At 32.2% G+C, this 27,266-nt stretch overlaps 1 protein-coding gene across 7 annotated transcripts in view; it reads left to right on the top strand.

Annotated features, from left to right (window-relative positions):
• The window catches only part of LOC143253197 (uncharacterized), an 80,339-nt gene that overhangs the window by 21,832 nt on the left and 31,241 nt on the right, over positions 1–27,266 (top strand). For 3 of the 7 annotated variants that reach the window (XM_076506635.1, XM_076506634.1, XM_076506640.1), the window contains exons 6-17: positions 4,245–4,427; positions 5,279–5,409; positions 7,101–7,290; positions 7,692–7,973; positions 10,272–10,423; positions 14,328–14,514; positions 15,772–15,951; positions 18,474–18,632; positions 19,656–19,793; positions 21,891–22,007; positions 22,325–22,483; positions 23,302–23,424. In XM_076506635.1, coding sequence (XP_076362750.1) covers positions 4,245–4,427; positions 5,279–5,409; positions 7,101–7,290; positions 7,692–7,973; positions 10,272–10,423; positions 14,328–14,514; positions 15,772–15,951; positions 18,474–18,632; positions 19,656–19,793; positions 21,891–22,007; positions 22,325–22,483; positions 23,302–23,424 — 2,001 coding nt within the window. The remainder of the gene's footprint in view (positions 1–4,244; positions 4,428–5,278; positions 5,410–7,100; positions 7,291–7,691; positions 7,974–10,271; positions 10,424–14,327; positions 14,515–15,771; positions 15,952–18,473; positions 18,633–19,655; positions 19,794–21,890; positions 22,008–22,324; positions 22,484–23,301; positions 23,425–27,266) is intronic. The other 4 variants (XM_076506638.1, XM_076506637.1, XM_076506639.1 and 1 more) reach the window with 3 other exon arrangements.

A 27,266-nucleotide genomic window follows, 5' to 3' on the forward strand; every position in this document is an offset into this window, starting at 1 on the left:
CTCTTTGTGAGTTGGACTTTTCATTCGTTAAAAGTGACTTAGAATATCAGGAAATGGATTCGAATTTTAGTTCATTTGAATAATATTTAGTCCATAATAAATGACATTCGGATTTCATTTAGTGATTAATCGCTCATTATAATCCTTAAAATAAGATGATTTTTCTTGTAAAAGTTATCTAGTTTTACATACAACAAAACACCTTAGTATAATTACAAGTACTGCTCACAACCAAATATGTCACTCATATGTATATACACACAAGATTGATTACGTTTTAGTAAAACTAGTTCGAGGATGCACATTATGAAGTTATGTGACAATAGACGATATGAAATCGCAACGGACTGCATATATCATAATTATTTTTGACATTGTTTGGAATTGTGTGGGTAGTGGTTCTTTGTTGCTGAATTTCGCGCAAAGCTATTCGAGGGCTATATGCACTAGCCGTCTCTACATTAGAAGTAAAGAACTAGAGGGAAAACAGCTAGTCAATACAACCCATTGCCAGCCCTTGAGCTACCTCAAATGAAAAATGGAATTGACCGTAACATTATAACGTTTTCCCCTTTCTTCACGAATTCGACGACAAGATTAGAACCCACATCTTAACAATCACATCTGTAGGTAGTGTGATACCATCGAACATTTTTAGTTTCTAGAAAAGATATGTAATAACTCTTTCAGATGCAAAAAAAAATTAACGCTTAGGCCTTAAAGATGTTTTTCAGACTGGAGTTTTAGATTTTCCAAGACGAAGACGTACCATATATTAAATAGTATTTGAAAATAAGGAGCTGTGGATCAACTTCAGACATCAGAGAAAGATCTCCATCAAGTCTTACCTCAGCCGTAGAAAGCAAAGTGTAACATCTTTTTATCATAAAGGTTAGTGACAAAAAACTGTCCACGTGACCCAGGAAACAGTACACAAAATATTCGATAAAGATCTCCATCTGGAAACATGACCAACAAGGTATGGGCTTAGAAAAGTAAAACTTTCATTTATACCTTCTTTCCTACCGTTTCACACCTCAAGCAGCTAGAGAATGAAATGGAAATTCATGATAATCCATGTAAAAATGTACTGATCTCATTACTGCGTAGTGTCTATGGATTTTTGAAGGGAACGTTGAAAAACCATCGTATTCATACATTAGATGGATTATGGAAACCGCATGAGGAGTGACGGTGTGCTTTGTACATACTGCCCTATATGAAATTGCAGGCCAATTGAAATTACGCCGCAGGGGTATTGTCAAAATGCGTGGTTTCACGTGTTAATATGAACTGTAATGATGTCATGAGGCTCAAAAATCGTTTTCTCATAACATACTTAACTTCTGTGCTTTGTAAATGTAAATCCATTATTTTGTAATATTGATAAAAATCTGGTTTATTTCTGGATAAACTATAAAAGTCATTAAAACGTCAGTCTCATTCCTTGTACTTATATTTATGTAGCTTAAGCTCAGTTTCTAAAATTCTTTAGTTGGAAAGAGAATGGAAAACATAATTCTACGAAGAATAAAATTCTTCTGTTCTTACAGTAAAAAAATCTGCTAGTACGTTAAACTGATAACATTGTCAACTACTAACATCCCGAGGCTGGTTTAATTAAAAGCAATTATGTTTTGTATGATAAAATTCCAACAAGGTTGTTTATCACGACCAGCTTTTTCTCAAGAGCATAACTTATTCAGTAACAATACTTTAAAAAGCTATGTAACTATCTCTCACGGATCGCTGCTAAAACTTGGAAATAAACCTTTAATATTTTCAGTTACAAATTTAAAACATTCCATATCTCGTTAAGAATGCATTATTATAATTTATTGATATAATTAGCTAAAACTAATAGCTTTTACTTACTGACTAAAGAAAAAGACGATAGATATAAAGAATTAGCAGTTTCTTGATGTCCAATTTTTGAATAATGTCCAGAAATGTATATGCAAAAACGGCTCGTTTGGGTTGAGAAAATATTTTACATAGAAGAGCGAACAACATAATTTCTCAAAACAGAAAACTAAAAAACAACCTTACAAAAAGAGACATTAATTCCATTAAAAACCTACAACAAGACAAAAACATAAAAATTCTAAAAGCAGATAAAGGTAACGCTATAGTCATAATGAACACGAATGAATACATCCAAAAAATGAATAACATCCTATCAGACACGAACAAATTTAAACCAATACACACAACTCCAACAAAGACACACGAGACGCAACTGAACAAATTACTACTACAAATGAAAAAAGCCAACACAATTTCACAAACACTTTATTCCTACCTACGTAAAACCGACCCGCGCACACCGCAAATATACGGCATCCCCAAACCTCATAAACCAGATTGTCCATTACGACCAATAATGTCCACATATGAATCGTTTAATTACAATCTTGGTAAATACATAGCATGGGCATTCTCCAAATATGTAACATCAGCCAGCTCATTCATCAAAGATTCTTTTAATTTCAAGTCTAATATAAATCAACTTAATCATAAAGCCTTAGTGGCCAGTTTTGATGTTATATCCCTCTTTACAGAACTTCCAACCACTGAAGCCTGCAAGATAGCCTTAGAACTCTATATCCGAGACCCTAACCCAACCATAGAAATTCCCAGTAACCAGTTAGCAACCCTAATAGAATTCACCACAATAAAGACAAACTTCATGTTCAACAACCAAAACTATATACAAACAAATGGCCTAAGCATGGGCAACCCAGTATCACCAGTTCTAGCCAATATTTTTATGACACAAGTTGAAACACAAGCAATTAACACAGCATTACATCCACCACTATACTGGTACAGATATGTAGATGACACGGTTGCGGGATTCAAATCTACAGAACACATACTTAATTTTTTCAATCACATTAACTCTATACATCCCAACATTAACTTCACATGTGAACAGGAAGAAAGCAATCAAATATCATTTCTTAACCTCAAAATTACAAGAACCGACACACAATTCAAAACAGAAATCCACCGAAAAATCACCCATACTGGACTATACATTCCTTGGGACTCAGCACATGAAACAAAACAAAAACTCAACATACTAAGAAACCAAATAAACACAGCCATAAAACTATGCTCACCAGATAAAATTAACGATGAATTAGACAAAATAAAACAATACTTCATCAACATCAATAAGTTTCCCCCACAAACCGTAGTAAACATTATACGCACACACCTAGACAGAAAGCAAAATCAACCAACTAAAGTAAATATACCTCACGAATCAAAAAATCACGAAACCATATACTGCTGTATACCATATATTCCTGACATCAGCAAACAAATAACCAACATTTGGCAAAAATTAGTAACAAAATATGACATTCCAGTTAATACCAAATTTATTCAAAAACCAGGCACAAAACTGAGGTCTATACTATGTAAAAACTACACTGACAAACACCACACCAACATTATTTACAAAATACAATGTGATAACTGCCACGACTTCTATATTGGAGAAACAAGTAGAAAAATGGAAACCAGATTCAAAGAACATAAAAAGTCACCTTCACACGTTTTCGAACACTGCAAGTCAAATAAACACAACATAACCATAGAAAACACTCAAATACTAAATAAAGAAACAAACATAAACAAACGCAAAATTAAAGAAGCCTTACTTATACAACAACTTAAACCCAAAATAAACCAATATAAAGGAACATCATTATACCTATATTAATATAATAAGATAAATAAAATTATATATTCAAACATCTAACACCGCCCTCTACATTCCGACACTCAGTTACACAACCCCTTTCAAACATGTGGTCAGCTTCCGGTCAGTTACCTCTTTCTTTGTGAACCTGACGATGACCGAAGAAGGTCAAAACGTTGTTCGCTCTTCTATGTAAAATATTTTCTCAACCCAAACGAGCCGATTTTGCATATAAATTTCTCAACAAGTGGGTTTCTCGACATCACTAATGTCCAGAAATAAATAGTTTGTCTTGTTACCGATTTGTGTAAATGTTAATATATTAGAAAAGATGATCAAATTCAAATACTGTTTGTACTAACAAAAAGGAATGAATCAACTATTCCTAGCATCCTTATATCCTAAACACTATTAGTAACTTAGCTGTAGTCCTTGTAAGAATTAATTTTAACTGTCAAAAAATTAACATTTATGTATAACTCAATAAAACGTAACATATCAAACATTACTTAACATACTTCCTCCTTAACAGTCATAACGTGTTCTCCACTGGAACCTCCAGTCAATGGTCGACTAGTAAATTACTGTGAAAATAGTTACAAGTCTAGCTGTTTATTCGTTTGCGACGATGGTTATCAACTTCAAGACTCGAATAGTGCTCGGCGTGAGTGTCTGATTTCAGGAAGCTGGAGTGGAAATTCAACAGTGTGTCAACGTAGGAAAAAATACGTGTTTCCTGTATTTATTTAAATTAATAAGAAATTATTATTGACTCAAAAATTAATTATATGAATCTAACTTATTTGCTACTTGTTCGTTTATTTATTTTACAGATCGAAAATTTGAACTTAATTACTATGTTATATTCGTTTTTCGCTTGCCTTGATTTCATTGTAGCCTTACATACATTAAAGACGTTTTTAATTCAATGTAAGATGATTTTAACTATACGAGAATTTATATGTTGAGTTACAGAAATCATTTACGTATATAACAATGTTGGATGTCTTATAAGATGTACATATTTTATAGCGGGTTTTTCCCATAAGTTAGTTATTGAGAGAAAATTAGTAACTTATCTATAATGGGATAAATAAAAGAACCTAATGTTAAAATGCATGTTTTCTGGGGTAATTTTACTTAACTTTTTGCAAATATCTAGTTTAGAATAGACTAATATCAATTATAGAACTTGTAACTCATATGGCTGACTAATTTTAATCCTAAATTAGGTTTCATTTGTAGTTTATTCATAGCAATTTCAGGTCATCTTATATTAGTTTTATTAATATTTGGTTTAATCTGTGGAAGGTAAAATCGTAATGTGAGTTCTAAATCCGGGTTACAGACAGTAAGTAAAGATAACGCAGATTATTGAGATGTCAAGCATCATTGATTTAATTTCGCGTTTGATTGCGAAGTTCCAATACTTTTCACTCATAAGTTGTTGGTATTGTGTGATGACATTATGTTACAAACATTTTAATACAAAATTAATTATATTGTTGTTATTTTGCTTTATGAAATGTTTGTAAGTATGCTACACCGTACTTCTCTATCATCTAGGTCCACATTTTATTTACAGTCCTCCAATCATCAACTTCCAATCACCAATACTTAACATTCCAGCCAAAGTATTACTGGTAATTCACTGTAAAGGAAGAAGACCGCTTGCGTGGAGTATACCAGCAGAAGTTGTTAGTACTATTTCCAATAATCTGATATAAAATAATTTTCAAAATATATTTTTTCATGGCGTAAAATAGAAATATAATACCACAAGTTATTTCTGTGTTGCATACTTAGGTGCTAGGATGATATGAGCTATTTAGATTAAGAACAAATTGTAACGGATTATTGAGAATTATAATTCATAAATCACTTATCTTTATTAGAACGGCCACGCCAAGTTATGCCATTAACTTCTTCTAGGTTGTTTTTGAAGCGTCTCCTAGTGGCTATGTCGAATGTTATTGTTTTGCTGACAGTGTTTATTGTAAACTGGAAAATGTCCAAACATATTACAAATCTTTTTGGTGGACTCAACGTTTTACGCTTTTACTTTCAAGGCAGCTTCTTATAGAAATCAAAAATCAAATGACAACAATAATTAAAATTTGTTCGAAACTTATTTAATATACTTACATAATTTCATATAGTGTTGGATATTTTGAGAAATATTTTGAATGTGATATTAAGCATCCGCTAGTGATAGTTTATCAGTTTTATTAAACAATTATTTTGAAGAAAAGAGCAGCAAGACAGCCAAGAAAAGCGAAACTTATTCTTACTTAGTCTTTGGTAGAATTTTATCAGTAAAAGTGCATTAAAAGCATTTCATCTACAGTGGTCTCCAATAACCTGAGGATTAATCCAAATAGGAACTGGTCTGACGAACCCTGTCGCTCAGTTTCTGTTGAGATTAGTCCTCAATCCTTTTCTAAAGATGCATGCTTCAAAAACGTACTTGATAAGTTGATTTGTGTTTTGTAGTTTTGGAGAGCTACTACTTATCTGCCACTGTCCAAAATTTTAAACTACTGAGTAGAGGTATAGCAGCTAATAAAAAGCTCCCACTGTCCAAGATAAAGGATTGACAGTCACCTACAGCTTAAAGCGCCGGGACTAGTTTGAAGTAGCGCACATATTTAAGCCTTGGTTCTCCAGTTTCAAAATTCAGAGTTCTACCACAGACCAACTGTACCCGATTGAAAGTAATTTACGATTATTAATAAGAATGTAATCTATGTTAACGGTTCAAAACTAATATTATTCCCTTAGTAAAGATAAGTTTTAGCAAATCTTTTAGATATCTGTTAAATATTAGAAATAGATACTCTCGAATATCATATATCTATGCATTCTTTATTTAATAGCCCATGTTTAATGATAAGTGCTCAAATATTAAATATTACACATCTAAATAATTCAATGTACGATGTCTTCCATTGGTTCGGTGGTAAGTCTGAAGGCTTATAGCATTAAAAGTCTGGATTTTGATATCCGTGGTTGGCACGACACAAACAGTCAAATGTGTATAGCTTTGAGTTTAAGAACAAATGTAATCCAAATATTCGCAGTAACAATACTCATATGAAATAATATTTAATAAACACTAAATTATTTTCAGATTTATTATTTTAAATCATCAAAGATAACAAACTGAAATACATCTTTTTAATAACATTTATATTTCAACTCTTTTACATAAGGTGTCTTTCTTGCCACTGTTTTTATGCCCTACTAAATATTTTATACATTACAATAAATTACATATATCTTTAAAAATATATTTATTCTAAGGATATTGAAACTTTGTAAAATAATCACATTTTCTTTTTTCCGTTTTTGAGCATTTTTTGTTCTTTTTTGTTTGTTTGTTTCACAGAGAAATAGGTCCTATGGCAGAGCTCAAGTTAACAGCAGCTATGTTCCAGCCAGCGACCACTACCAATACTTTAGCGAACTAATTATCTCAGACGCAAACTACTTAGATACAGGAACATATAAGTGTGTATTCGCCAATTCAAGTTATTATGCCGGGGAAAATGCCACAGCTTTGAATGTATTTGTAAATGGTGAGTTTTTCTATTTATATTTAATGTTTTACACGGAACATCTCTTACACTGTCTTAAACCTTTTTTAAGGATATCAGCTTTTTATTTTTAAGCTTTCATTTTTTATAACTATTAATAATTTCATATCATAGTTCATTGAAGGTAAATTTTATAAAATCGTCGTTTTAACATACCTACTGTATTTATTTCTTTATTAAACAAATTCAAACATAAGAGTTATAGTTTTATCAACTATGTTACATATTGTGATTCTGTTACAATGTTTCGCAAAATAGTTTTGATTTATTATTGAATAATTTCTCCTTCAAGCTAGAAGTCATTTATTCTTACAAAACTTCTTCTTTTTTATAATTCCATGTAAAGCCGTTAACCGTGAAACTCTATTTTATTTACATCCTAGACGATCAGCATCTATTTCTACCCCAGTACTCAAGAATATACATAAATCCACAAAAACCTATTGTTATTCCCTGCCGACTGACAAACTCTCGAGCTAATGTAACACTCTACAAGGTAGTTGGTGAGCATGAAGAAAGCATTATTACTGGTTATGATGTCCATTTTAACCCAGCTATAGGATTTACCTTGCGATATCCGAATATTTACTATCAAGGAATGTTTTTATGCCGAGGAGCCTTGAATGATCGCACAGAAGAGGTTGTATTTTCGCTGAATCCATATTGTAAGTAAAAACTATTTCTGTTAATATTTTTTCTTTTCTTCGACAGATTTTACAAATTCTCCTGGACTTGACTTTTATCTTCAGTTTCAACTTTAATCTCACCTGTTATGTTTTACTTTAGAAGTTAAATACGTTTCTATAGTCTTTTTGAATTTTTTTTAATTTGGAAAATATTATTTTGAACTATTTCGCTATTTCTTTGTTTCCTTCTCACACAAACACAAGATTATCAGTATCTAGAGGTTTTATTTTCAGGATCGGCGTAAATGGTTTGTAAATATATTTCACTAGGTGATATACTTTTGAAAACAGAAGTTGTTTTTATATGTAGTCATAGACTACAACTCTCTGAATAGAGTTTTCTATGGCCCGCCATGGCCAGGTGGGTTAAGACATTCGACTCGTAATTTGAGTGACGAGGGTTCGAATCACCGTCGCGTCAGACATGCTTGCCCTTTCAGCCGTGGGGGCGTTATTATATGACGGTCAGCCTTACTTCTAGTCTCACATTGCTAAATTCGGGACGGCTTTACGCGAATTTCAAAAACAAACAGTTTTTGAACAGAGCGTCATCATGTCATAGCATTCTTCACTATTATTTTACGTTGTCATTACCCATTGTAAATATTTGTTTCTATTTTTTTTTTCCAGTGTTTGAATTCTGAGGTTAAAGGTTTTGGGCAAAATACTTCATTTATATTTCGCACTTAGTGATAATAATAAAAATGTGTTAATTTACTGTAATAAGCGTAAAACGTATGAGTTACACAGTAATATATTGCTTTTATTCTTGTAATAATGCTTGTAAATTACCTGATACATGCTTATGGGTTTATAATGAACGTGGCGATTTATCTAAGGGTTTCCTTAAGATAAGGCAGTACTAAATAATTATGTATTTTTGACAATACTAATGGTTTAAATAGAAAACGTACATCGAATATTTGTTTGTAGCTAAGCACAAAGCTACGCAATTAGCTATCTGTGCTGTACCTACTGTGGATATCGAAGCCCGGTTTCTAGCGTTATAAGTCCTCAGGCTTATCGCTGTGCCAGTGTGGGGTAAGGGTTTATTTGAAAGCAAAAAAAGAAATATGATTACATGCCTGAAAAGAAATTAGGCTATTCTTAGTTTTGTCGTGAATCATATTTATAGAAAACTGGTTTCAATATACACATTTACAGTATAAAAATCTGCTTGTTTGCCTATTTGTTATTTATCTAACTACCTACACCTACGTCGCCGGGTCATCCTCAACAAACCTCGTGGATGATAGTCCGAACAAGAGGCATGTTAGGGAGATATACAACCTCCTCCATTTCCCATGATTGATGTAATTGAGCATTTATTATCTTTGACTTAAGTTAATGTTAACTACATTCATAGATAGTGCCACGTTGAACAAAAACAAAATTATTATATTTTCTGTCCTCCAGTGGAACAGCGATAAATATTTAAATTTACAACGCTAAAATCAGGAGCGTGATCCCTCTCGGTGAATGTAGTTGATAGGTTGATGTGGCTTTGCTATAAAAACACACATGCGCATTAAGTTTGCCATAACAGTGCATACACACAGTGTGAGGACAGGACACACGAACGTCTTATGTATCTTAAAGAGAAATCCAATGAATACAATGAAAAATGGCCGCCACTATTACTATAATACATAAACTGAATTTAATTTGATACTAAAACAGCTACCATAACGTTGGTATGAAAAGCTTTTTCTAAAGTTATACCGGCTGGCTTTCTACCTTGACCCGTGACGTTATGACTTCATCCTTTAAAACACTTCTGCAGTCAGATCGTCAGTTAATAACATGAAGCAGCGTAGAAGCACATTATGAGGTGGGTTTTGAAAGCGGGTAGAGGAAAAGCACCTCTACAGCCACTACATTCTATCAGAATTTTGAGTAAATTAGTGGTTCATAATTGCGATCGCACACTAATTTGGTTTGTGATATATTTATGTATTTGGAATTTATTATAGTCATAATCATGTGATTGAAGTTTTACAGCTACAATCTGTTTAAAAACTCAGTATTTTTGTTTCCGATAATCTATTAAATAAAGTAGTAGTTATAAGTTTATCAAAATAACGGCTTGTAATCTCTTACTATTCTTATGTTCTTGTGATATATTTACTAAGAGTGATAGTTTGTTTTTAGAAATAGAATTATTGTATATATAATTTTTTTCTGATTTACATTAATGTTTACAGCACTTATTTTCATAACTTTCTGATTTAAACTTGTGTGTATATATATATATTTTTTTTTTTATATATCTCGCAGCCCTAGATTATCTCGACCCTCAAGTATTTGTATACATTAATGACACCAACGCTCAACACCCAGTCATTGGTGGTTCCTTAACCCTCACTTGTACGATCTACTACGCACCCGATTCTGTAGTTTCAATCGAATGGCTTCATCCCGGAAGTGACGTATGTATACTTGTTATATTACTGCACACAATTCGTTTTTTTTTTTACAGCTGTCTTATTCAAAGGTTATTGAGAAAGCTAAACTTATGCGAAACAGTTCGATAGCCTTCACTAATAAATTATCCGATGTTCGGTCGACTGACTGCTTGGAACTTTTGTCAGCTATTTTTAGACTGTTTAACTTGCAAATGTTAGTTGCATTTAACTTTGGACTATCTTTAGTATAATCTAATGTGAAAAGTTTATGAAACAACTAATCTGAAACAAAATCAATAAATAATGTAACAAATTATATAAAATTGTAAACATGATATAAAGTAAAAAATAATTGAATGTTAAGCTTAAGTTTGTTCTGAAAACTTAGAATGAAAAAGGCTTAATTGTAAGGATTTTGTATATTATTAACTATTTTTATTCTTGCTTGCAAACCTTCAGAATTCTATTATTCTATTATAGAAAGCAGATTCTATATATCGCCTCATAGGTATGAGTTATTTTCCCTACGAAACAACTCTAGAATATTGTTATTTAACTATTTATACAATTTAATTATATTTACCTACGATGTGTATGAACTAATATTTTCACACATGCTGTGGTTTTTGAGATGTATTTTCACGAAATGTTAGTGTCTATAAACTGAAATGTATAAAGTATATATATATATATATATATCTTTGTTGAAATAAGCATGTTTTATATTTCTGTATTCACATATAACCCGTATTCTAATATCTCTTAGCTCACTATTTTCTAATAAATATTATTTGGTAATATATGATCTACTTATATTATATATATATTATTCTATGTAGACTTAAAAGTAAGCCTTTTTCCATATTTTGCTAAATATTAACTCACTATATATTAAAGTAGTAAGAATACTGCACACTTATATTTTTAGGTTTTACTTAAGTGACATAATTTTAATGTAAATATAAAAGTACAATAAGAAAGTATGGAATTTACTATAACTTATGTATTGCTAATCATTTCAGTAATATAATTACATCATTGGCACGGTCTTGTTATTTTGTTTCATTGAAGAAATAACTTTTAAATGCTAAAATGTAAACAAAATTAAAACAATGTATAATTTGAAATATCATCGTGATACTCGCTCTAACATTGACAATTTGAATTGTTATGGACTTTTTGCATTTAAAATTAATTTAATAAGCGTATTTTTATTGTATGTTTCAATAAATGTTTTATTTACAAATATTGCTTTCATCTTATTTCATATTTTAATTGATTATTCATGTACGAGGGCCAAACGTTTCAAAAATTACTTGTGATGAAACAGCAATTAGTATGAAAATAACATTTTCTGAGTAGCAAAGTTGGATTGTAAAGGTAAGTCACAAAAGTGTAGGCCCGGCATGGCCAAGCGTGTTTAGGCGTGCGACTCGTAATCTGAAGGTCGCGGGTTCGCATCCCGGTCGCGCCAAACATGCTCGCCCTTTCAGCCGTGGGGGCGTTATAATGTGACGGTCAATCCCACTATTCGTTGGTAAAAGAATAGCCCAAGAGTTGGCGGTGGGTGGTGATGCCTAGCTGCCTTCCCTCTAAAGTTACACTGCTAAATTAGGGACGGATAGCACAGATAGCCCTCGAATAGTTTTGTGCGAAAATTCAAAAACAAACAAACACAAAAGTGTTGTCGGGAAAGTCCCTCAGTGAGTCAACGTAAGTTTACGAAGCTGCAACGATCAAACCCGGAGTTTGATTCCCAGGGGTACATAGGATGTAGCTAACCCATTGTGTAGTTGCGCGTTAAAAACAAACCACCATTATTCATAAGACATATTTTGCAGCAGAATATTGCAGTAAATGATATTTCATGTAATATGACAGTTATTAATATCTTGAAGCGAGTGCTATAAAATACGCCACGTTTTTCTCAATGTTTTCTCTGCAAAATAAATAAGAGATCCATGGTATATTCTGGCCTTCCAAAACCCACATCTGATTATCTACGCATCAGGTGTAGTTTCCAGTATTACCAAGGTAACGCTCCCATTAAAAATTTTAAAATTCAACTATTATGAACTTAATATAATTCATCAAATATGTCATTAGTGTATTCCTCTCTTTGTATAAAAATGGTATAACTGTTTATTTAACTGAATCTTAAATCAAAGATACATTGGTATTCATTAGGTTTTATAATTAGATATGCATTTGTCAATGCGTTGTATGAAACTCAAAGTAATTGTATCAATCATAATATACTTCTCCCTATGTTAAGTTTCTGTTGAAATACATTTTTACGCTTTTTGGCGTTTACATTGCTGTCGTTTACTCAATTCTGGCCAACTCTGTTGAACAAATACAGTAGTGTACTTGTTTTTCAGCCATTAAAATATTGAATAGTCGTAAATTATTTTAGAAAATAAGTTTAACAGGCTATCAAATTTCATAAAATTAGGTATAATATTCACATGTTTTTTACAGTTAATATTAAAATAAAACTCGTGTAATCAGTAGTTCAGAAAGGACAGATTTAATTATAACAATCTAATGGAATGTACGATAAAACGTGGAGCATACACATGTTTCTTTAACCCTTAAACGGAGGCCATCATCAATTAATGCTGTTACCTACAACATTTCTGCTGTTTAAATGTTAGTAAATAATATTATTAAGAGAAAATATTATAGAGAAAGGCTTAAATATAAGTATAAACACTGTATCTTTAAAATTAAAACATAAGAATCCAGAATTGATTACACAACTGACAACAGGGAGAAGCTGATGTTATTGTTTATTATTGGGTGATCATTGAAAATTCAAAAGCTTTATTTAATAAAGAGTTTGTAACCTGTGGTCCCAGAGTCGAGAAATTTAAGGTTTTCTAGAAGTATACAGCGGTTGCCATTCTCACTGTACAATCAGGTACAAAACTCAATTTGATTACTTAGCTTACATCCGCTTCCTGCTGAAATTCCAATGTTCTTGACTGCACGTATTTGTAGGTGACGTGTAGTTTTACCAATATATGTAACTTTAAAGCTACCAAAAATGTATTTATATACGAACCACGAATGCATAGTAATGAATAGAGCGTCTTTGGTTTCAAACAATTTTTTTATTCTAAATATTGCCAAAAATACTAAATATAACTTAATTTGTAGAGAATATGATACTGATTGGTGGATATTTTGAGATAGGGTGTGGCTTTTTAGTAGGTTGTAGTTTATTTATAAACAAAGTTTCACATGATAGAATGTAAGAAATTAAGGGGATAACCATTGCTTTGTGATATGTTATGAATTTAAAATTTTTCAGTGAAGACAGATACTACACACTGCTTAAAATATTTAGCACAAGATTATGCTTGAAAATATAGTACACAACTCTTGAAACGATTGTATAAACTAGTATTTTATTACAGTAAACAGATGTGGCAAAGAAATTGTTTATTTTGTTTATTTGAACGTCTAAAACAGCTAAATTCTTGTTTTTTCTATCTCATATGTAAAGTTTATACATGGATGTTGTGTGTTTGAGTATTTTAAACACTATTTTCTTAGATATTAATACTGATGAAGGAATCTAAGGAAATCCCGAAACTTCGGTATTAAAAATGTTTTTGTTGCTATAACCGTGTTTTAATATTTATTATAAAGTTCGTTCGGTGAAAGAGTAAAGAAAAATAGTGAATTTGCAATAGTGTAAAACATATGAACATCAATTCTTTATCATTTTTAATTTTTCAATTGTTAATTGTTTTCTTAAAAGAATTCACTATTTTTACTACTTTGTGAGTATGATTAGATAAAACGGGAGCCTGTGCGACAATAGATGTTTGTACTGCTTGCATGTGCAAGTATGCTTAGATACATTTTTATTACACTTCTTATGAAAAAGTATTTAATTATGTAATAATGAATTTTTCAGAACACTCGAATTACTCTCAGTGACGTGAACATAACTAACATAATTAGAAAAAACTTTTCCTTTGACATGATTTCAAGAAGTTTAACAGCAAATGACGTACAATACAGCGATGAAGGTGTTTATACCTGTCGCGCTACTCATAGGAATGGCAGAACGATGTCGAAAGATGTTTTTGTAAAAGTATATGGTAAGGAATTTACCTGATAACAGTCTGTTAAGTGTATGTTCATATTTTAACTATTTAGATATAAGCTATGTTATAAATTATTTTGTTCCTATATGTCAGTTTCTTTGTCTCCGAACAGGGGCGGCGCCAGCGTCTTAGCGGTGAGAAGGCAAAGTTGGGCTATAGAAAACAGTTATGGGTACATATACTGTAGTATTTACGTAGTAAATTATCTTCAGCAGTTAGCACTTTTCATTGGGTATGAGACTTATATGAGAGACTAAGACACATTTTGGAATAGCTTCAGTCATATCTAGCCTCCCTCCCTTACCGCCGCCTCAATCAATGACGAATATTTTCCAACTTTTCACTTCTGATCTCCACGAAACTTTTCAGGAGTTCATGATTATACAACAGAGAGAGATTCGTCAATCCTTTACTGTATTTAGTTTTCATATTTTTTTACAATAAGACAAATATTCATATTTCCATTAGTACCAACCTATGACGTACACCGTCAGTCATCGTGGTTAAAAGATAATTCCTCCGTAAAAATTGCTCTCCCCCACTTATGTCTTCTTTATATATTAATATAACTGATTAAAATAGGAAAACTAACACATATTTATTATTTACTATTGAAAAACGGTTTATCTAAAGAATCAACTACCAGGATAACAACATTGTTATTTTAAAATTGTAATCTGTTGTACTTTCGAAAAGAATATCTCATAACTTATAGTTATGGTGTACTTACACTATATGACTTTGTATAATTGAAAATTTTTATTTTATTACAGTAACCAAAATTTAACGTGAAACCTGTCTAATTTTCTCCTACTTAACAATTTTAGATAATTCATTCATATACGAAATACGATAAATATGTGTTTTTTTTCCTAGTTTAGTCGGTTATATTAATTTATGTCTGCGGAGGGCAGTTGTCAGGTTATCAATCACAATGAAACTAACGAAGGAAGTAAATACTAAGGCAGGTTTAATACATTACAATATCTAAACAAATAATAACGTTTTATCTCAAAAGTTAAATACAGCTCACAGCACAAAGAGTTATTTCTTTTTAACAAGTGTTAACTATATAACAATTATCTAATTATATCTTTTTTCTTTCACCATCAATGAAAAGTATATATTTTGTAGTTGAAGTTAGTAGTTTTTCAGGAAAACATAATAATAGTTTACGCTTTTAAAAGAGATCTTGGATTGCGTTGTGCAGTTACACGCTAAAGAAAACTATTGTTTTCCTGGTTCCAACAGATGAAATTTATTCAATAAGTGAACACGGTTCTAATAAAGATTCAGAGGAAAGTTCAGAAGAAAACTCTAGTAGTGAAGAAGATGGAACTTTCAGTCTTCAGTGTTCCTTCATGAGAGTTGGTTCTGAATGCGTTTGTCCAAAAGGCTATTATGTTGCACCGGATAAGAAAACCTGCTGGGGTAGGTATACATGTTTTAATATATCTTATATTAATGTTAATACACTTTCAACCAATAAAGTCTCTACTTGTAACATACTAATCCTAAAGGCAAGGTGAAATGTCCGAGAAACGGAACTGATATAACACTAGGATTTAGGAATGAAATTATAGTTGTGGAGGGAAATGTCATAACTGGCAGGTAAGGCCAGCTGAATAAAAGAACGCGTTTGTGTTTACAAGAAGAGGAATGGGTCACCCTTCAAAAGATATGTTGTATAGAAATAAAACAACATTTTAAATGGTTAACTATTTGACCTCCTGATTTTTTTACTTAAATTTCTAGCTGACGTTGTACTTGTTGTGAATGTGTGTATTTTTAAAAGAAATGTTGGTAATGAAAAATATATTTCTTACTTTTATTTCATTGTCACTAAATGACACAGAATAGGTTCCTCTACAACATGTGCCCTAAAGCCTGTCCATGTTAGATATTATACATATATATATATATATATGTGTGTGTGTGTGTGTAGGTGTCTGTGTGAACTAAGATATGATATTGGTATAGCATTGAAACGAATAACACAACACCGTATTTGTCTTAAGATAAGATTATGATCACAATGCTAACTCATTTCACCTAATTACTCTTTGTCATTCGAAACAAACCTAAGATTGTTTTAAACTGTTATCTTTTTACACAATACAGACGTAATTTTAAACAAAACATTTAATTAATTTGGTAAGTATGTCTGTATATTCCGATATATATATATGATAAGTAATATATGTGTTCTTTCGTACATTAATTTCTACTATTCACCTTAACCATAGTGAGTAGTTATTCAAAAATTTAAAGATAAGGCCTATTCATTCTCTTATAATTAGGAGTATTAAACAACACGCAAATGTCATAGTATTTGTTATGTATATTTATCTAACCATACGTAATCTTTGGAATTCATTTTATTAACTAAAAAGCATTTTGCAGGAACACGCGATATGTGGTGTTATGAGGTGGACTGAAGTGATATAATAACCAGTTTTTTATTGGCTTTAGAAAAATTACTGATACTTAAATTGTACACTTGTGTTATTGTGTTGTTTTTACATATGTAAGGAAACTTAGACTGATAGCATTCTACATTAGTAACTCTGCTCGTGTCTAATCTTTTTTTTTTTTTTTTTGGTTTAAGAATCAGTTTATTTGTTCCCTTAAGGTAAAGCCAGATTTAACTGTCTGTTGAGTCCACGGAGGGGACTCTGTATTTTAGCATTGTGAGTCGGTAAACTCACCGCTCCCACCAGATAATTGTTTAAGAAAGATAAAGTTGTGAGTAAATTATTATAATACTGAAAACACAATCTTATATACAAAAATAAATGTATATGATTTGTTAAACTGCGTTGTGTATAATATATTCTTTATTTAAAGGACCCCCCCCCTAGTGCCACGGTGATGTGACTGCAGACTTTATAACGTTAGAAACCGGGTGCTTAACAACACACAACAATTTTATTTAATACATATTAATATTTTTAATACCTACTTGTTTTCTTCAGGCATATTTCAAAACTGCTTAACAAATTTTACTTTATATTGCATATAAACACTTGTAAAATGCAATATAAAATATTAATTTCAAGATTTAATATTCTTTCCAATGTCTGGTTTAACATGGTAGTGAGGACGATCGTCTTGCAGTCTTAGGGTTTCTGTCAGTGCCATCCATCCGAATTTAAAATTTATTGACTAATTTAAATCACTAGAGAGGCCAATTCCAAAATTAGTTAAGATTAAAGTCAATGAAAAAGAAGTTAGCATAGTTTAATTTTTGTACATTTGTATTTCGAAATGGATGTTTCAAATAAGCGTCGTTATTGTTTGGGACGTTAAATGTGCTTTCCACGAGCAAGTGAAAAGTAAAATCAAAATATATTTTGGTATAATATAAGAAACTAGTTCTTCACTTTTCATAGTACTGATAACACAGGCTTGCGAATTTAAACTTCATAAAAGTTTTTTTGGGGGGAAAGTGGGGGTTAATAAGAGATTTTTCATAATTCAGCTACGCAAATTTCGAAAATATTTTTTTTCTATCCTCTAAGGAGTTTTTACGAATCGAGAGGAAATAAAAACGAACAGTTTTTATTATTATGTTTGTCATCAAAAACACAAATTGAAGAAAAGGGATGAACATTGATGTCAAACGAATATGTATCCTCATTCATTCTGATTTTGTTTGTGAAATCTGCGTCTTTTGGTCTCAAAATTACGTGAAATATCTGTATATTATGCAGAAAAATACATATAATTTTCAGGTTCAACGTAGACGAATTACAATAAAATACGTAAAAATGTCAAGATAATAAAATCGTCGTAGGAATGTGTAACTTTATCTCTGCTAGAAATCTGAGTTATATGTGTTTGATACTAGTAGAAGAGAAAGTAATATGAATTATTTATAATACTTCAACATAATTATACATAATACTACAACATATATATATATATATATAAGTAAGCATTTTGTTTTTTAGATATTAATGAATGTACAATTCCATCTCTGGCTACTGTCTGTCGAGGAGCTTGTGTTAATACAGTTGGAAGCTATAGATGTGCGCAACTTGATGAGGAAGTTGACAGTAACCAACCATGTCCAAAAGGTTACAGAAGAAATATTGAAGGGTTCTGCGAGAGTATGTTAAGCGTTTTCTTTTTTTCTTAATTTAAATATTTTACGTAAATGTTATGAACTGTTAATTGGAATTTTTTATGTGCAATAAATAGTTAAGTCATTTCAATATTAGGTTCCTTTTTTACTATAGAAAATTCTAATTACATTAATATATTTATAATCGGCTGATCCTCTAACTTCAAATGTCGTGATTACATTTGCTTTAATGTTTTCTTTATGTGACAAAGGATTTTTTCTTGTACTATTTTCTTTACATTGAGCCTTTTGGAAAGGACATACGTTATTATTATAATGAGTTCCCTGCTGGTACAGTGGTAAGTCTTTGGATTTACAACACTAAAATCAGGGGTTCGATTCTCCTTGTTAGACTCAACAGATAGGCCGATGTGGCTTTGCTGTATAAAAAAACACATGCATATATTATAATGAATAAAAACTCTATGACCCGACCTCTTTTAAAAGGCTGACCTTTCTTTTCCATGGGCAAATTTTATTCATTTTTATCAAGACTTCTTGAACCAACGTGTTTTTCCAACATCATGAACGTTATTGTCATAATTCACTGTATTATGCCAAAAACACTGATTTAGGGTTGGAGAAGTGGGGAAAAAAACTTTGGATTCCCAATGAAGATGGCAATAAGTAAAAATAAGGCTTTTTTATTTCCATGTTTCTTTGTTTTAGAACTGAGCTCATCGCAAGGAAATAAATCCCGGAATTTAAACTTGTACACTTCGAGGGCTTATATGTTGCTGAATGGTATCTTTTGATGCAATATGTCCAGAATTCCAGCTAATGTCACAAGTTATAAAAGAGAAAATAATAAATGAATTATTGTCTTGGTTTTTCGTTATTTACAGTACTTGATCACTTTTTATAACTGTTGATAAAGACGTGTTATATCGTACGGAAAATTCAATTTCATAAAACGTATATCAGTTTTTATCTTATCTTTGTATTCTCTAACCGGGGAATACGAATAGCGTTGTTTATGAAGTTTACTTACATATATTTTCTTCTTTAGTTATAAAACGCCCCATCTATCCCACCGAATGTGACAAAAATATAGGCTGCTCACACACTTGTCTCAGGAGCGAGGACATATCGTACTGTGCCTGTCCTGCAGGATTGCGTTTGGGCTCAGACAAGAAAACCTGCTATGGTGGGTGATGTCACATTCATGTTTGAAATTTCTTATCCAAGTTTTGTAGTTTTCATTTGTTTCTATTGATATTTAATTGGTAACTCGATGGCATGTTTCTTTTAACCCTTATTTGTTTTAGTTTTTAAACTTCTTTGGTCTCTGACGTACAGTCCATTATTTGACACAATATTTAAAAGCATTATTTTGCTATATAAGCACTATAAAACAGTTGATATTGTTATTACTACAGTACAACAAAAACCTCTAAAATGCTGAAAATCATATAATTACAAGGAACTAGAGGAATTAATCACTTAAACTAACTGGTTCTATATTTATCAGTGCTTCAAAAAGTGGCAATTCGTGCATTATTTGGCAAAAATACTCAATATTACTGTTTTTATATTGTTTTATTTTGTGTTTAATCCTGTTTTTATTGCGTCTGTGTATTCTTTTTATTACAAAATAACTTTTAAGGCTGTTTTACTTTTCTTGACCTTACATTACAAAATAGTGTACAATGTTACACAATTTAGGAAAACGTTCAGTACTCTAGTTTCTCTTAACATTGTTTCTTATTGACCATTAGATACAACTAGCATAAAATACGCGCGATTTGCTGCTTCACAGAAGCCCCAGTGTAGAAGTCAAGCTTCTCCATTATCCGCAGGACTTCTGTGACTATACCAAGGGTTGGTCAGTGCCTGATAGAAAACCCGTTAGCTGGCCCATGAAAAGGATTTTGAAAGGATGGGATGCGACTCTTTCAGGGTGGTTCATTATTTGCTATGGCGCTAGGGAGGTACATGAATTCAGTAGATAAATGAAATGTACTAAAGTAATAAATATACATGTATATAAGGCAAGAATTGTGCTCAAATAAATCATGTTAAATTGGTACTCATAACGAGTGTCTCCAGAATATTTCTTAAACTGGCATGACGCAGTTTGAGAACTCTAGTTCGGGACAGAACGATTGTATATCATAAGATGCATTCATTGATACGATAAAACTTTATCAACAGAAAATTGGTGTAATTTCATTAGCAGCTACGAAATGTTTACATACTAAAACAGAAATCAGTAAATTATAGAGATTTTTTGACAAAAACAAATGATATACAAATATTAAACAAGTATGTCAACACTAAAATTATTAATTATCGTGAATAATAGATATTCGGGACTATTCTTTCTCATTTACTGTCAAAAGCTCCCATTGTAAATTTGATATCATGGTACACGAATGTTTGTTTGTTTAGAATTAAGTACAAAGCTATCTGTGCCCACACGCGGGACACGAAGAAGCTCCTTGTCGAAAAACAACGAGACACGTGCCTAATTGAGGCTACGGCATTGGTATTATACATTTTTACGCTTATTAAATGTTTACTATTAATTTTCTGTCTTAGATTAGAGTGATTCGATTCTGTCAGGAATTCTTATGGTAATAATCATCAGGGCCCACTTCGATGATATATAAGGGGGCCTTGACTATCATTAGAATTGCTTAGTTTTAATATATTGTAGTTCGTTTGACACATCGAATTTTACTGTGAATGGGCTCATTCATCAATGTGTGGTTTCTAGTGAATATAATTTTGTTCTTGATGAAATAATTTTTGTTAGATGGAGTTGTATGTCGTTATTTTTTCACCTATTTGTAAAAAACATAATAGCAAGGGGCATTGGTTGGAAAAGGGGGATACAAGCGCACTATTTCTGACGGTCCTGAATAGAACGTCTACCTGCAGTAGCTTAGCGCGTGTGCTATGTTTGGTCCCGCTCCTGCTAACTTGTGAGAGAGGGTACGAATACAAAATCAAGTATGACGTCACCAAGACCCTGAGAACCCAGGAACACCAATGTCGATGTCAGATTTCCATTTGTGTACTCCTATCAGCCTGGGTTACTTTTATGGTGAGTTTAAACTCAATAGGGAATGGACACACTCCTGGTCATTCTGAGTCCATCTACCAGATTTTATCCTGTTATCTCCAAAATTATGGCAGAAGTTTGCAGACAATTAAATTAAAACACACAATAAAAACATGAATTAATATAGACTGAACAAGTAATCATCTCTTTGTGTTTCACATTGTTTTTCTTGCTTAGATATTGATGAATGTTCAAGTTCTTCTACTTGTCAACATATATGCCATAACACCGAGGGAAGTTTCAGATGTAAATGTTATCAAGGTTTCATTTTAATGAGCGATAACACTTGTCAAGGTAAGAAGAACAAAATGTCGGATCACAAGTTATTTGTACTTTTTTTATATAAATAATAACATGTGAATATACATATATATATTAGTAACAATTACTTGTGAAATTAATCTGACATTCAAGGACACGTGATTTTCTATTTGAAAATAAGGTATTATAATACCTATTCTTTCATGCAGTGAATACAACGAATATTAATTCGTGAATTGTCAAGACCTAAACTTATCCTCAAAATCATTATTTAAGAGTCGAATAGAGTTTACATATTGGCATATGTACATATATAGATAGATAGATGTATATGTTTTTAACGTTTTCAGAATGCAGGAAGAATTCCTATAAAAATTCTCAAGAGAGCGAATTTTGTATTGAATGTCCGCCACATTCTCATACTAATGGAACTGGAAAAACCTCATTAGCTGACTGCCTCTGTGACCCAGGCTATAGTGGCGATTTGATGAAAAATATATCTTGCACAGGTATAGAGTGACACGTATTCATCCTTTTTTATTAAAAAAAAGAACAAACTTACATTTAAATTATTTAAATAATTAAATAATAATTTAGCTGTTAATAGTAAGAACTTGTACACAGCTAGTTTAATAATTTATATGAAAGTAAGAATAACGAATAGCCTGAGTCCCTTTGGAAGGCAAAAACTCCTTTTTCATGGAAAGTTTGCTTTTCGAAAAGCTCATAATATTCAACTTATTTAATTTTGATCTGCTACTTTTTCACTCTACGTGTTATTCAGTAACACATATTTTATGTTGGAAGATATGAATTTAGACTAGAGGACTGTGTGAAGTTTTGGTATATGATAATATTTAATACATCACAGTTATCACATTCATATAGTTAATGGTGAAAAGCAGATATTTACCATAAACATACCTTTCAAACAATACGGAAAAAGAAATATGATAAGGTTAAATTATATGGAATGTACAATATAGTATTCTAAAATATCTTATGGATGCATACATATTGAAATTTTTCATTCCCACCTTCTTAAAAAGGTTCCGAAGTTGCATCACAAATAACTTTTACTGTGTTATATATTAAAACGAGACTCTTTCTGTTTTTTAAACGATACTGTTATTGTTTGTTTTCTTGTAAGAGTGCACAGTAGCGATATTTGATGTCGTTATATGAATATATGTGCCCCAAACCGGACAAATAAGGCACAATAATTAATATATATATATTAATCAAAAACATTTAAATCGAGAATCTCTAAAATGCTTTCGATTAAAATATTCAAATATTTTGTAATTGATTGTTGTTTATTTTTTAGATATTGACGAATGTGAAGAAAACAGTTTTGGATGTTCTCACAATTGTGTCAACACTCCAGGGAGCGTACATTGTACCTGTCCGTTAGGTTTAGAGCTTGGTGTAGATGAAAAATCTTGTGAAGGTAACAAATATTAAAAATACAGCTTAAAGTAAGCAATTTAAAAACATGAGAACCTAAACCAGGATGAAATCTTAAAAGGTGATTTTAAGTTACTAACCAAATATATCTATTAAAAATATAAGAATCTGGTGCAATCATTCCTTTGAAAGCACTGTATTAAATACTGTTTCAGTTTGCTTTTAAATATCAAGAATAAAGTACTCATGTCCGAACAAGTAATTATTGGCGGGAACGTTCATGTGCAAAAGTTCTGTTAAAATTAACCACATGACAATAAGATATAATCGGACTGTAAGAAAACAATTTTTGTTTTTGAATTTTGCGCAAAGCTACACGAGGGCTAAATGTGCTAACCGTCCCTAATTTAGCATTATAAGACTAGAGGGAAGGCAGCTAGTCATCAGCACCTATCGCCAACTCTTGAGCTACTCTTTTACCAACGAATAGTGAGATTGATCGTCACATTATAACGCCCCCACGGCTGAAAGGGCAAGCATGCTTGGTGCGACGGGAATTCGAACCCGTGACCCTCAGGTTAGGAGTCGAACGCCTTAACCTACCTGGCCATTCCAGGCTGTAAGAAAATAAGGTCGAAAAAGGTATATATATATAATGATTTATTCATTTCTTTAATAATTAAATAAATTCTTAATTAAAACAAGTTACATGCCGGATTAACTTCTGATGGGTGACTGAGGCTCAAATTCTTTGAGTTCCCTCTATGCATATTCTGTTTCTTCCTTTACTCTCCGAGTTCAAATGCTGTCATCGCAGATACACGATCTTTCATCAGTGCAGGTGTTATAAGGTTACATTCAACCCCAATTTTCGTGTAGCCTTATAAAAAGAGTTATTAGTGTGTAATGTAATATAGCTGTTTCCATTTTGTATATCATTTATAAATCAGCAAAGCAAGCCCTCGAGTAGCTTCACACGAAATCCAATTTAAAAAAAATTAAAATTTTTACTAGTTTGCACTAGTTTGCCGGTCCCATACCAAATTGGGATTTTGCACTAAGTAAAAGCATGCTCATCTGGTGTCGAAACTGTGATGAAATTATTATTATTTATTCATTTGTAATGCGTTTTATAAGTTTTGTAGTAACCAAAACCGGAATTGGATTATTAGTATTTCACAAAATATTAATGGCATAATAATTACAAATGAACCACACATCTTTTTAAATGCTCTTGTCCTTCGTATTTAAATAGGATTCCGTTTAAATGAAAGGCTGCTTTGATTGTAATTTTTAACATGGAAGCATTCTGTCTTTTTTTCTTATTATAAAGCCAAGCACAAATCCTCAGAATGGACAATCTGTGTTGGGCCCAACACGGGTATTGGAACTTAAAATTAAGCGTGGTAAGGCTTCGGATTTATTGCTGAGCAACTGGGATCAAGATAGAAAGAAATAAAAAACAGTTCACGAATGTTTGAGTCACATGTTTTGAATGAAACAACCACAAATGACAGTGACTGATAATTTGATTTTATAATAATAGGCTTACACCCTTCTGATGCACAACGCCAGTACAGCTGTAAGTCTACCTATTTACAATACTGACACCACGCATTCGATTCCCCGCGGTGATCTCAGCAGATAGCCTGATGTGGCTTTGCTATAAGAAAAACACAAACACACACTCCTGACATATACTCTTCAAAAAAAGAAACGCAAAAGGGATATTTTGTTATTTTAAAGAGAAATATATGTAATAACGTTACAAGCTCAGAGTATGTGATATTACACGTGTTAAGGCACTGATTGTCAGACCAAAATGACAATAAAAGTTGTGCACTTTGAAAACGGAGGAAAACATAGGAGTTTTCGCCAAAACGCATTCGTGTGCAATAAATTTGTTTGAGCGATCTGTATGTTCTGCAAGTGCAACATGTGCAAAATCCCTATAAAAATGACGGGTTCTCGGTTTCCATAGCTCAGTGTTAAGCCACCGACACGCAATACAATTACGCCAAGACTGACTGAAGCACAACGCAACAACGCCATTGGTAGCTTGGAAGCAGGCGAATCTCGATCAGATGTTGCCAGAGCTGTGAATGTCCACCCAAGCACCATCACAAGGCTATGGAATCGTCACCATCAACATGGATCAACTTGTGACCGTCCACGATCTGGCAGACCTCGTGTGACCACGCCCGCACAAGATCGCTACATCCGGTTACGTCACCTTCGAGATAGGACCACCACTGCGACGTCTACTGCCTCAACCATACCAGGGCTGCGTAGGATTTCCGACCAGACCGTACGCAACCGTCGACGAGATTTTTAGGCCCCATGTGCAACCCATCATGGTGAACGTCAACGACGTTTTTCAAAATGACAACGCCCGTCCTCACACAGCCCAACCCACCACTGTCTTCTTGAGACACCACAACATCAACGTTCTTCCCTAGCCCTCCAGATCACCAGATTTAAACCCCATCGAACATCTTTGGAACGAGTTGACCGACGTCTACGACGGCGACAACCTCAACCGCAGACTCTACCTCAGCTTGCAGCAGCTTTGCAGGCTGACTGGACAGCCATTCCACAGGATGTGATTCGTCATCTCATCGCTTCCATGGGCAGGAGATGCCAAGCAGTTATTGATGCTCACGGGGGGGCATACTCGTTATTGACGTTGAGTGACGTTAAACTTCAACTAGTGAGCGTGGACTTCGCCTTTGCAGACTTTGGATGTTCAACAGTGAATGTGCAAAGTTTCACACATGTCATACAGAACTACCCGGAATAAACTTGTTAACAATATGTCTCAAATTTTGCCTTTTGCGTTTCTTTTTTTTTTTGAAGAGTATAGCTAACAACTTTATATTTTATCATAGAAACACTTCCTAAAACCAGTTTCAACAACTTTCTCTTGGTATGATTTTTAAACATTTACAAGTATAGAAGACAACAATTCTATTGTTGTAACAACGTCTAGACCTTACTCTTATGACTTCTTGCTTTAGAAAATAAACCAGATTGAAAACTCGTTCTCATTGTGACGACATCTAAAGGGATAGGTCGTTACTTAATTGAATTTATTAAAAGATATTTTGACTAATATTTTCTGGAATATTTGTCCAGTCATTCTTCAACTTAAAATCGTAAATTTCAATAGAATTTTAACACCAATAATTTTTTTTTAACCAACTATAATTTAAAATGTTTACTTTTTCTTGGCTCAAAAAGTTCTTTTTGATTAAATTTATAAATGGTGTTGATAACATTATTACCCAAATTAAAAGTTAAATCTCCAAAAGGTAGTCTTCGTTATGAAAAATAAACATTACATCCGTGACTCGTGCTGCAATTAAACAGTGTAAGCAAAGCCTAAAAATTATTGACATTTTATAACGATGTAAAAAAAAAACCAACATATTTCATTTTCACATAAATTTTGCTTTTGTTTACATTATATATTTACATATAAATTCTATTTGTCCAGTTGAATATTATTTTGATAAACATACAATATAATCACACAAACAATTCTTGTTGTATGAGTTATATAACTACTACACCTTTATGCAGACAAAACCGCTCATTTGTGACTTTCCTAACTCGAATTATTTTGTTCGATGAAACTTTACTCACCGCATCGAAGACAAAAAAAATATCAAAGCAAATTCTACTAAAAAAACTTCATATTTATCTTTCCTTTGCTGTGTTTTTTCATCGTTTCTTCAGACATATCGCCATCTGTCATTATGCATTTCAAAACAAATAAATTAGTGAACACTAATTGTAAATGGGTATGAAACACACACGTGTATATATATACACATAATATATATATATTATTAGCATAATCTTATTTTCTCTCATATATAAAGT

The sequence above is a fragment of the Tachypleus tridentatus genome, chromosome 6 (assembly GCF_004210375.1).
Source record: "Tachypleus tridentatus isolate NWPU-2018 chromosome 6, ASM421037v1, whole genome shotgun sequence".
Classification (NCBI taxonomy): domain Eukaryota; kingdom Metazoa; phylum Arthropoda; class Merostomata; order Xiphosura; family Limulidae; genus Tachypleus; species Tachypleus tridentatus.